This window comes from Mytilus trossulus, chromosome 10, assembly GCF_036588685.1.
Source record: "Mytilus trossulus isolate FHL-02 chromosome 10, PNRI_Mtr1.1.1.hap1, whole genome shotgun sequence".
Taxonomy (NCBI): domain Eukaryota; kingdom Metazoa; phylum Mollusca; class Bivalvia; order Mytilida; family Mytilidae; genus Mytilus; species Mytilus trossulus.
In genome coordinates, this window is record NC_086382.1 from 58,096,972 (window position 1) to 58,110,373 (window position 13,402).

The 13,402-nt window shown below is 29.3% G+C and overlaps 1 protein-coding gene across 1 annotated transcript in view; it reads right to left on the minus strand.

Annotated features, from left to right (window-relative positions):
* Nucleotides 1-238: 238 nt before the first annotated feature.
* The window catches only part of LOC134688248 (protein O-mannosyl-transferase TMTC2-like), a 33,120-nt gene continuing 19,956 nt past the window's right edge, over nt 239-13,402 (minus strand). Inside the window, exons 3-12 of the mRNA XM_063548752.1 lie at nt 9,839-10,664; nt 6,253-6,367; nt 5,431-5,516; nt 4,955-5,016; nt 4,169-4,370; nt 3,287-3,408; nt 2,658-2,739; nt 1,575-1,689; nt 946-1,009; nt 239-564 (exon numbers count right to left, since the gene is read on the minus strand). Of these exons, the coding sequence (XP_063404822.1) occupies nt 406-564; nt 946-1,009; nt 1,575-1,689; nt 2,658-2,739; nt 3,287-3,408; nt 4,169-4,370; nt 4,955-5,016; nt 5,431-5,516; nt 6,253-6,367; nt 9,839-10,664 (1,833 nt within the window). The 3' untranslated portion in view covers nt 239-405. The remainder of the gene's footprint in view (nt 565-945; nt 1,010-1,574; nt 1,690-2,657; nt 2,740-3,286; nt 3,409-4,168; nt 4,371-4,954; nt 5,017-5,430; nt 5,517-6,252; nt 6,368-9,838; nt 10,665-13,402) is intronic.

The window sequence follows — 13,402 nt, forward strand, 5'->3', positions numbered from 1 at the left end:
ATACAAATTTACAAGAATTGCTTCTCTGATGAGAAAAAGTTAAATTCATCTCTTTGGCATCTGAAAAAATTCTTTTGTTTCATGATATAATTAAAGTCAATTTCCATAAAATTATGTGGTTATTGTTTTGGAGTTTATCTCAAGTTTTGGTTGGTTTAATATACTGCAAATTATTTGGTGACCTAACAATCAGATAAAATAGCTTAAATACAATTCATTAGATCAATTATGTTGTGACATTATTCTATGTGACTTTACACCTTAGAGACAAACAGCTGTATCTACTTTAGTTTTATGATTTCGAGATCAAATTTCGTAGTTTGACGAGATTTTGTTGTGTTGTGACATCATCAGGTTTAAGTTCTAAGGTTTGTAGATAACAAACAGTGGATGTCTACTTTAGTCTTATGATTTTGACATCAAATTTCGTAGTTTGACGAGATTTTGTTGTGTTGTGACATCATCAGGTTTAAGTTCTAAGGCTTGTAGATAACTGTCTTCAGCCTCTTTGTGTTTATTGTTGATATGATACATGGCACCAAGGTTCATATGAGCTGTAGCACTCTGTAAAATATTTAAATATACTCTACATAATAAACTCTGAAGATAAACAGAATTCAATTTCTGTGAATATTTATTAGAATTTTAATTAACACCTATAACTCCTGAATTGCAAAAAGTTATTTTTTTTATAATTTAGCTAGACATCCAATTAATTAAAGACCACAACTCCTAAACGGTGAAATTTTTCTAGTAAATATTTAACTTGACCTCAATCTAGTCATCAGAAGTAACATTTTAAAATCAAAATACAATAGTTAAAAGACTTCTCTCAAATTATTGCAAATTAACAACATAAAAACATATTTTCAATCAATAAAAAAGATATCAAATCAAGAATGAATAAGTATGATCACACAGAGAATTATCTCCCTTTTTACTTACATTAGGTTTGATAGAAGTTGCTCTCTTATACAGTTGTTCTGATCTTTCATTATTTCCAACTTGTCTGAAATAATAAATAATGTGTTTAGTTCATATAAAATCTGACATACATTAAATTCATTTACAGGTTACGATGAAATATGGTGCATTTATTTATAACATTTTCTATTCAAACAGATACTTGCACTAGAAAAACCATAAAAAGCAAAGGAAACATAATTGTATTGCTGTTTCACATCTCAAAAGTCAGTTAGAACTTCAACATGGAGCAAAATGTTAAACATTACTTCTAACTAGTATATTGAATCAAAAGGAACATTTGACCGATTAGATTCCAGACTGAAAATCAATTAACAACCACTTCAATTAGTGATGGCTGCTTAATGTCCAGCAACAAATACTTCAGGCATATTTAGTACAATTGATCATGACATTTGTGAATTAGCCTGACCATTTAATAGGTGGAATATGACATAACTTTCATAAACAGCATAAACACACCTCAGTATGAGGTATTTTGTTGAAGACCCATTGGTGGCCTTTGGCTGTTTTCTGCTGTTTGGTTGGGTCGTTGTCTCTATAAATCATTTCCCATTACCATTCTCAATTTTATAGATTATATGTTTTACCTTAATGTATTAGCAGCATTGAAGACTAGTTCAAAATCTTGTGGAGATTTGATGATGGCTTGTTCATAGAGCTGAGCTGCTTCATTTAGTCTTCCGGTCTCACTCAGAAAATGTGCTGTAAATATTACAGAGACATAATTCTAAATGTTGCATAAATATTTTTCCTATCAAAAGAGTAATTTGTTTTAATTTATTTTACACTACTTAAACAATTACAACAGTAGCAATTTTTGGTTCTCTTTAATATGACAATTAAAAATTAAATTCATACATTCCCTCATTTTGTTAAGATTTTCATTTCAATATAACAAACATATTTACATTAAAAAGGAATGAAAAATAATGACAGGTTAACTCTTCACTGTTTATCTAGAAAGAATTACTTTCAATTGAACAAGACAATAAATTACATTTCTACGCCAATATTTATCCAGAAGAATTTAAATTGCAAAATTATCTATCTTATAAATGTTCTCCTAATATAACAAGAAATCTTACAAAATTAAGAATTAGTTCCCACCCTCTTTTGATTGAAAAGGGTAGATATTTCAGACCAAAAATTAAGAGAGAAAACAGAATATGCTCGAACTGCAATCAAATAGAGGATGAAAAACATTTCCTTATCTATTGCAAAAAATTTGAAAGTTATAGAAAACAACTATTTAATAAACTAAATTTTAATTCACAAGATCTTTGCCCTGAAAAAGTTATGGAAACCATTATTAGTTTACTTAACCCACAAAATATTGATGATACAAAAAATATATACCATTACATACAATTATGCTTTGAATCTTTGTAATTTTATTCATTAAACCTTGATTTGAAATTTTGTCATACATAATATATATTCATTTATGTGATGTAATATCATGTTAATGTGGGGGAAGACATCATTATACTTGTATTGATTTTCCTGATTTAATTAAAACTTGAAACATGAAACTTGTTTAGCAGGTGGTTAAAAAAGAAGTAGTTTCTCATAAAAGTTTGAATAGACAAAATGATGAGGACAAAAGGAGAATGCAATGCTGCCACAAGTCCTAGATAACAGGTTGGGGTATAATCAAAACACATATATACCATAATGATGGTCAACTGAGGGGTCATCTGGACTAACATCTTTAGCTTTTTTAAACCATTCTTCTGCATCTGTATTTTTATTCTGCAATAAAAAAAAAATGTTTTTATATCTTCAACCATATCTTAGAATTCACATTTTTTTTTTTAACAACATTTCTTCATTCTGAAATGTCTTATCTTTTTTGGAAGTAGAGTTATTCCCCTTCTAACAAAAATTAAGCTTCTTGGACACTACAAAATTTGTTTAAAATGTGGCCATTTATTGATATTTTTTTTAAATTATTCACCAAAATGGAAAAGAAGAGCTATGGTGAATAAATTCAAAAAACAAAATTGCTACACACACTCAGCAAACTCAAAGCAAAGGAATAATACTTTAATAAATGGTCTTTCACATGTCACCGCAAGATCAAGACATCCAGAGCTTTAGCACCAATGTAGGCACAATATTTGCTAGATAAGGATTATAGAACAGATGTGCACTGCAGACTTGACGCTGATGCGTCAAATATTTTAAAGAAAAAGAAAGGGACTGACATGAACTTGAAAGCAAATCTTTATCAGTCTTTTTTGTTACATCTTATTCATACTCTTTATCTAAGTGTCTAACTCTGCCAAAGTATATTTACCTGTTTATGATAGAGTTTAGCCATAGTAAGATGAGCAGGTATGTGATCTGGCTTGGATTTCAATGCTTCTCTATACCAATGTTCTGCTTCTGATAATTTTCCTAATTTTGTGTAAACTTCACCTAAAATGAGTTTGATGACATGAAAAGCTGAATATTTTACTCTTAAAGAAATTTAATTTCGTTTTGTGTTATGATTGTTTATACATGTTATCACTTACTTATCATAGCACAAAGCTCAATATAAATAAAGCAACTACTTTAAAATTAATTTGTGTCTCACTTCTATAAAACACATCCAAACTTTCTTTATATTCAATTTCATACCCTTTTTAATGCAATAGTAGTATTGTTGGTAAATTTAAGGTCTGTCATAAGATGGTCAGAAAATAATTTAAATCATCTCTATTAAGATAAGTGGAGGAAAAAGACTGCAAATTAAAAGGTGCAGTTATTAGATTAGTGTTACACATATACAAAATTATTATGTTAAATCTGCAAATATGTGAAGCCAACTATTGTTCTTTGCTCGCTGGGATTCGAACTCATACTATTGAGACAATACTGTCTGCACTGTGTCCCTTGCTCAAGACCACTCGGCCACCTAGACTGAACTAATATTTACAGATTTAACATTGTTGTGCTAATATTTAGAGTACTTATGAATATAAAATGTGTTTTCAGCCTTATATCATCTTCATTGGTGATTCCATGAGTGCATCTCTCTTAGAATTGTCACTTGTTTAAGTTGTACTTCTCAAAATAATATGTTTTAAAATAACGCAACAAGAAGCTGTGTGCATTTGGAATTTCACCTTCGTTTTATTTGTAACTTTGCCGAAGAATTTGAGTATGTATGGAGGAATGATATTTTGGTACATACCCATCATATTATAAATACTTTGTGGAGCATAATGACTAGGTCTCCTCTTTAGAGCTTCTTTGTAAGTATCAATGGCTTCTTGGTATCTGTTAATTTCAGCATACATACGACCAAGGTTGTAAAGAGCTGAGATCTTGGTGTTGGCATGGAGACGAGGGTCTTTTAACCCTGATGTATCTAAATCAGCACAGTGTTTATATACCTGGAGAAAAAACGCAAAAATACTATTGTATCTTATTTAATTCTAAAATATATTCTATATGTTTCAGTCACATGCCTGTAGTCCAGTGGTTGCTATTGGTTGCCTTCAGTTGTAATTATCATTCTTTTAAATGTAATAAGCGTAAATCAAACACATTTTTTTTCTGTAGTAATATTTCACTTTGAATTATCTTGGGGCCTTTTATAGCTTACTGAGTGGTATTGGTTTTGATCATTGTTGGAGGTCACATGACCTGAAGTATCATACATTCTAGTGCTCTTATTTTTCTTTGGTATTTGTATCATTGCCAATCATCTCAAATCTAATTTTTATGCAAACTGTATATCTTTTTACTTGAGGAAAATGAAGTTTTCACAATATGTAGATATTTCAATTTTATTTCATTTGTGATCCTTTTATTTTATGTTTTATGTAGATAAAAAAAAACTCTGCAAAGTAGGATCCTATTTTTTGGTTTTCAATATAAGTTTCTACACTGAGTTTGGATCATACTTTTACATCAATAAATAGACTAAGTAGTTTATACTGTTTCAAAATCAAACTTTATAGACAAACAAAACTACCTTTTCTGCCTCTTCATATTTCCCTTTGTTTGCATACAGGATTCCGAGATTTAAATGAGCCACTGAAATAAAAATATAAAAAATAAATCAGAGTTATCTCCCATTAACCACTATTTCACTCAGATGTCTTGGAATTTTCAAATTTTGTTTTCTATTATTTTACATTTAATTAATGTAGCATTGTAAAAAGACATGACAACATTGATCATTCAGGAAGTGTAAATCCAAAATAATTCAAAATTTCTTTCTTAATTTAATATTAGAAAAAAAATAAACAGGAATACAAATTTGAACTTTTATTGGTAATATTTGAGTTGGATTATTCCATAACTTTTCCAGTTTAAATGTAAACAGACAATACCTTTTGATTTTAGAATGCCAGAGCAAGACATTGGTTAGACATTGAAAACATCCAAAAGCCTGACTTAACAAGTGTTATGTATTTGTTGCTAAGTGTATTTTTACATGATACTTACTAGAAAGCTTAGGTCTATAAGAAATAGCTCTTGAATAACTTTCAATAGCCTCATCATATCTCTTTGTATCTTGATAAAGTATTCCCCTGAAAAGGAGGTATACAATTTATAGTAACCTATAATGCAACACTGATTTGAACAAAACAGTTAATCATATTTTATTGAATACAAAGATACATATATCCTTGTACAGTTCACTGGCCTTGTTGTTGTCCATTGTCTGTCATATAATTTGTGGTTAATTTGTTGTATTCTAAATCATAACCATCAGTGTTTTTTTCCTGTAAAGATTGTCATACTAAGGGCTCTCTATAGCTTAGAAAATGGTATGGGTTTAGTTTTGGTGTAAGAGTGACCTATATCTGTTTACACCTTTGTGCATTTGTCTTGAAATATAGTTAAATTGTCTCATTGTCAATAATATATCTCCTTAGTTTTATAGAAGAACTATCTTTTACTTTATAATGCTTGATCATTGTCAAATATCTTTAGAAACTTAACATATACCTCTTTAAGATTTGACCCCAGAACACAGTAATAATCTATCATTTTATAATTAGATTACTACCAAAGGTCCAAAACTATTGGCTGTTTGTGTTAGCATGAATTGATGTATTACAATGAGGGCCGACATTTAAGCAAAATATAAAACCACTATAAATTGGGTATAAATTAAGTGACTTAATCAATGTATTTGAGTCCCTGTAAAATGTAAACCACTAAAAATTGGCTTTACATTTGGTGACTAAAACAGTATATTTAGACACTGTTATTAATACAGTCCTATTGTTTTGGCTTGAGATTTATCATCATTTGACTTACAGGTTATAATGAGTGTCTGCCATGTTGCCTCTGTACGTCAGGGCTTTCTTGTAGGCATATTCTGCTGAAGAAAGTTTTCCTTGTTGATTCCATACATTAGCTAGGTTTGCCCAGGCTGAAAAAAAATAGATAAAATAGAGGTTTCAAAGAAAACACTGATATATTCTTGTTTGAATGTTTGATTATATAGAATGTTTAATGTCCAGTGGAAAGTATTACATGACTATTCAGGAAAATGTAAATTGTCCTTCAAATAACATTCTTTGCCCTATGATCATGATGATATTATGTTTTGAGTTTTTTCAATTACAATTACAATTACAATTATCTTGACACAAGTACTGCACTTGACACTCCCAAAGGAAAAAATACCAAACTCAGAAAATTCAAGGATGTCGTCTTCAATCATATTCAGAGCTAAATGTCTGGAAAGCCATAGATGTATATATGAGAACATGGAAGTATGTCTAATTGGAGTCAATCAAAACTATGAAAGACTAAAGATATATGAATACACAGAAATAAGATCTACTAGATGTAGGGCGTATCAAAAATCAATGCTCACACTGAATCATGCTAACATTAAGCTTGCTACCAAGTTTCAGGAAGCACAGATTATTGTACAAAAATTTTGCTGAGAAAATGCGATGAAAATATCCTAAGGCAGATGGGTTGGGGTAATTTGCCCCTTCAAAAATTCTATAAAAGAACTAAAGGTGCTTTCTTCGGGTAAGTTGTTGCATGATTACAGTTATAAGAAAGTCTAATACAAGTTATATATTTAATAGATGTAAGGTGTACTTTGGATAAAATGATTAATGTGAATATATTTTTAAACCTGTAATTTGATATTATGTAAAATATGATACTAATAAGTATATATATAAACATGTGTATCTATTTAAGTTTGGATAATTTATCCATATATCACAATGCAAGAGATGCATATCTAAATTTTACATTAAGATTTTAATTTGCAAATTTTTATTTTTTACAACTTTGCACAGAATTGGGTTTCTGTTCATTTCTTAATAATAAATAAAGATAAATACTTAATAACTTGAACAGGTATTAAAATTTACATTAACTGTATCAGTTTTATTTTGAACCATTTAAGTAACTTTTTCTACCAGAAAAAAAGTTAAAAAAAATAATTTGTATACCAACTAAAATGTTACAAAATACCCTAATACATGTAAAATTGCAACAAGTATGCATGCTGAAAGCTTTTAAATTGTGACATTTAAATGTGGTGTCTGATTTATTTGTCTACAATGAAACCATTAGAATAATTATTGTAAACACTTTCAAAATAATTCAAAATTAATCACTTTTTAATTGGTTTCAGTTGTCCGTTTTATGCAACAATTCTGCATTTCCTTTCACTATTTTATCTAATTTACACTTTTTAAACATAAAATAATCTTTTCACAAATGTGCATCATGGGATCTTCAACAAATAAACTTTTTATTTTATTTTTCAAATTGAAAGGAAGATCAAAATATTTGTACACTAGCAGTTATCATGCAATTGAAAATTGATAATCTATTCTTAACTGATAAAAATGGTTTTATCTTTAAATGAGAGATAACTCTTCATATCTATATTTATTCAGTTGTCAATTTTTAATAAAGTTATCTTCTAATTAAACAACTGATATCCTGAGGACTTTACATTTATTTTGCTTCTGTGGAAATTATGTTATTTTTAACCTTTTGAGGTGCAATTCAGTGAATTTCATAAATATATAAATTGCTACAAGTCAACGAAAAATTACATGTAACAAAATTATCCACATTTACATTTATATGTTTCTGTAAATATTTATAATTTGTCAAAATCTCACCAGAGTTTATGTTCACTGTAGTGCAGGAAGCAATGGTTAATTTTTTAAATAAAACATGAGATGAGGATGGATAAAATATTTTCAGCTTAGAATTAATTCTATTTAACCTGTTGATTTGCTCTCCATATACATGTATTGACACATACATATAGGTCCATATACATGTAATCCTAATTTCATCACAATATTAATACTTGTATTAAATTTGGGCTATATGCAATGCTTGTTTAATGATTAGATTTTTTTATAGGTTATCTCTGGGGAAATGAAGATAATTGAAAAATAGTTTATCTTGCTGTTTCATCATATTTATAAATCATTTACTCAAAATTCTGTTGAAAATTTGTTTGAATTTTATAACCATGAGAAAATATTGACCTGAAATGAAACATATCCAATATGCTTACATTTCATGGAATTTTTTTTTATTCTTATATCTATGCATTTTTTTCAATTTAAAAAGTCAACTAAATGACCACAGGACTTGTCAAAAAGTGAGACTGTCATATGTTCTAAGGTTCATTTTTAATTTTACCAGTAAGTCATTTCTAAGGGGGGATAGGACCTTTATTGGGACTACGGGGTCAGGTGTTTTTAAGCTCGGCATTTCAGGATTGACCCTTTAAGGATCCTGGAATTCTTGTTTTTGAATTTCGGGACCTCAGGATTTCGTGTTTTTAAGCCCAGGAATTTGGGATCAGGACCCCACCTACCCTCCCTCATTTCTTGTAGCTACAGTAAAATGTGCAATGACTGTAAAACTTATTAAAATGTTAAGTTTGTTGTGTTTGTTTTCTCCAACTACTGCACAAAAATAACCTGCAATCTTTAATCTCTCAATTCTATAGGAATGTGTTATGCAACAAAATTTAAATTGAGCAAAAGATATTATTAATATCATGGCAACTTTCATTTATAATTTTTTATAATATATGCACATTCCAAATTCTACTTTTATATCTAGTCTGATGAGAACTAGCATGGAAAAGTAAATGATATTTAATGGAGTATTTATTCTGTGTAAGTGACAACTCTATCTCAAGTAATTATAAAATTCACTGGTCGCTAAAACACTGGTCAATTTCCCATTAGAAAGATAAAATAACTTGGATGATAAGTATAGAGAAAGGTTGTTGCCCCTGTCTACATATACTATCTGCATAATTTTTTTCCCCGTAGTTTTTGTATCACCTGAATTTAATTCTTAGTTTTTTATGTGAAAATTAATGATGAGGTTGATTAAAGAAGTTTTACATAAGACAACTGTTATTTTGTGGTAATATGTTTTTGCTTTTATTTCCTTTCCAACTTTTGTTGATGTTTTCTTGAGACAGCTAGATGATTTTGAAGTAAATGTTTTACTCATAAAAAGTTAAATAAATACATGTAGTTTTTCTGAACTTATAAAACATTTCTGTTACCTGAGGGACTGGACAAGTGTATGGGAACATGGGAATGAGGGGACAGGAAGCAGGATTCAGGGGAACAAGATTGGAAGTCAGGGGGCAGAAAGTGGGAAAGGGGAGTAAAAATTGGGTCATTCTGGGATTTTTTTCCCCTAATTTAACAATTGTAAGGCATCTACGGATGAAATGGGAGTTAGAGGGGAGTGAAGTAGAATTTTGAGGGTAGGGGAGTGGAAATCATGGACCCCCTTGTCCACCTCCTCTTATCTAATGACTTCCATTGAAAACTATAGTATGTCTTCTGCATAATCTGAGATGATTATAACTAATTACCTTTAGCAGGATTAATTTTAATTCCAGATTTGTACAAATTTTCCTCGTTGTCCCATACATCATTACGAAGAACTGTTCGTCCGGACATTAATAAAATCGTAAGAGCCACACATACTATAACACATTGTTTCTTCCACACATCATTAAAATATTTTCTGTATAATAAATAAGCACCATAAGCAACAAATAAACAAAATCCCATACTAGGTATATAAAGCACTCGCTCGGCAATCACAAATCCAACGTAGAAAAATATATTTGTAGCTGGAATGAATGGAAAAATGAGAATTGATAATGAAATGATGGAAATATCTTGTAAACTATATTTCATCATGGCTATTGTTTCTTCTTCACTGTCTGTAGAACTATTTGAACTCCTTCTCGTTTTATAAAGTTTTGGAATCACATGTTTTGTAGAATGACTGTAATGATGCACTATACCATTCCCATTTAGATGGGGTGTATATTTCTTTAACCTTGGCCTATGTATATGTTTTAATAAACAAATTGAAAAATATCCTAAAATTGTATAAAATAAGACTGTTAAAGAATTGCGAGCATCTAAAATTTTTTCAACTAAAGGAATGGCTTCCATTGACCAATCAAAACTGAGAACTCTTGGACATAACAAAATCCAGAAGTTATACACAGGAAGTAGAGTAAATGTGAGAAACTTTGCTAGAGAATTATGGGAATCAGCAGCTGGATTGTCTGACGGAGCAAATTCTGGCGCCTTGTTTCCCATGAACATGAATCGGAACGCTACAAGCGAGGCTCCTAGTATAAACAGTAGAACTAATCCTTCCATTTCCTTTTTGTAGAGATCCTGCAATGAAATAAATATAATATGTTAATTATATAAATTTTGATTGCTTTTTCAAAAACTTTTCAGATTTTTGTGATATTTTTTCTGATTTTTAATTTTCCCTTATTCAAACTTATAAAATGATGGTAATGTAATGATGCTTATGATAAACAGTTACACCTGTGGAGCAGGATCTGCTTACCCTTCCGTAGCACCTGAGATCACCACCAGTTTTTTCTATGTAAATGTCTCTTGTGTACTTTTATTTGTCAGTTATTCTTTTTTTCTTTTTTAGCCTTTTTTTGTCAGTTTATTTTCTATCTATGAGTTGAATGTTCTTCACTAACTTAAGTATCTTTCGTCCCTCTTTTAATTTTTTTTTCTTCAAAAAAATGAAATTTAGTTTAGCATATTCAATTGGGTATTTACATTTTACAATAATTACATTAAATGTAAGTTTCATTATAATACGTTATTCTGATTGGCTAACATGTTATTCCGTAAACAATTGCATCAGACAATAACATTTATCATGCATGATGACACGAGGTCCCACAAAAAAGTGCACAGGTGAATTAAATAAAACTGGATAAAAATCGTGTTTTCGTGATTTTAGCTAAACAAATGTAATTATAAGTATTGAATACTTTTTTATGAAACTTTATAGGGTTGTAAAAGCGTTTCATACAAAATGTACTTCGGTCAACGCTCTTACCACCCAATAAATTTACAAAAAGAAGCATTCAATTCTTAAATGAACTTTTTTTAGGTGTAGACAGGTATATAAGGCAGCAAGTCAACAAATCAAATAAATAAGAAAAGACATCAACAGATCAAAATGCAGTCTTTATCAATAGGCAGATTCTTGTACAATTTATCAAGTTCTACTCTGTAATTTAGTCCAGGTTTGCCTCTTTTTTTTTAGTGTTCCATTATTTTTTTCCTTTTAGCATGTTTAGTAGAAATTAAAATATTCTTTTAACATTTTTATTTTAGTTGTTTGTTATAATTTTACTAGGTAAAATAATATAAAAAAGTGTTTTTTTTTCAGAATAACCAGTAAAACCTATTCTATACAGAAATGTTGACAAATTTGTATTATTGTGTTAACAACCGTTTGCATTATTTATCTTTAGAATTACTAAACCCATTCTTACGTAGAAATTTAATATTTCTCAATTGATATGATAATGTCAATGACATTGGTCTGTATGCAGCAGACGGCATGTCACTCAAGACATGATATGATGTTAAACGAATACATCAATTTTTCTGAACATCTGAAACCCAGTGGTAAATATGAGTTTTACATGTACATATATACTCATTCAATATATCTAATGATTTCTATTTATTTAAAATACAATTTCAAACAATCTAAAGATAAAAATCAAACATTACAAATTGGATTCCTCTCTGGGCTACGAAACAACATAGAGATCAAGCAAAGAAGGTTGTTTGCTTAGCAAATATTTCATTGTACTTTTTGACAAAACTTTTGAAATAAAGTGTTTTATATCAAACGCCTAGCATGAATTACTTTAACACCCTATACAAAGTATTAACTTCATGTCAGCAAATCTCGTATTCAGTCATAACGTAAATGGTAAAGAGTGTTCGATGAACAAGGTGTCATACCAATGAAATAAATCATTTCAATGATACAGGATTAGGACAAAAATAAAACTGCCGCTGAATACCGATATAGGATACTTTATATGGATGTACAACCTTTGTGGAGTTGATACCTAACAAATTTGAAATATAATCATCATGTTATAAAGGTGATAAATTATAAAAATACATCCATTTGTATCTAAACATGTAACTGACTCATATTTGTTTACTCTTAGTGTATTTTAAACCTCTTAAATTTTCGTAACTTTTTATACTATAAGTTATAACAAGAATCAATGTCAATTCGTGCACTTTTGTGTAATTATCTATAATCTGTACACCAAAACAGTTTTTGATTCAATTCAAACATAAAATTATTATTATACAATTTAGAACAAAAAGATTTGGACTTTTGTAAAATGGAGATGACAGCAACCTAACCAAAACACATTTAGAGATCAACAGACTGTCTTTAACAATTAATAATTAGTATTAAAGTGTAATTATTTCAAGAAAAATGTGAGTGTGATGTTTGCTTTCTTTCCCTTTTGACCAAACTTTAAAAAAATCATGAGCATTCACAAAAAAAACACAAAAAAAATAAACCCAATGCACCACAAAAACCTTTCAATAAATTTTTTAGGCCGAAAAGGTTTCATATCATGAAATTTTTTAATCATTTGACCAAAAGGGCATTGATTATATCTAAATTTCATTTAAATGCTCAATCAAAACTACATCACAATAATTTGGACATGATGTACAAGCTGTAGTTTAAAGGACTATTAAAGAACATATCTAATTGTTTTTTAAGTGCACCTGAGTAAGTTAAAGTAATTATTTTAAAAAATGTATCAAGGGCAATAGAAATAAAATAACATTGCTGATAGCAAAAAGTTTTAAAAACAAGTTCCATTAACCATTTTACGCCATATGAAACAAAAAAGGACATACAAAGATTCTCTTAGCAATAGAATAGCCCAAATCCTCTTTGCTAACGAAAGAAAAGCCCAAACCTTCTTTGCTAAGGAATGAATTTACATTAAGTCAACCACAGTTTATGCATTCAAATCTAAACTAAGTTAAAGAATGTACGTTCATGTTTTAAATTCAAAGTTGAGAAGAAAAAAAATCGCAAGAAG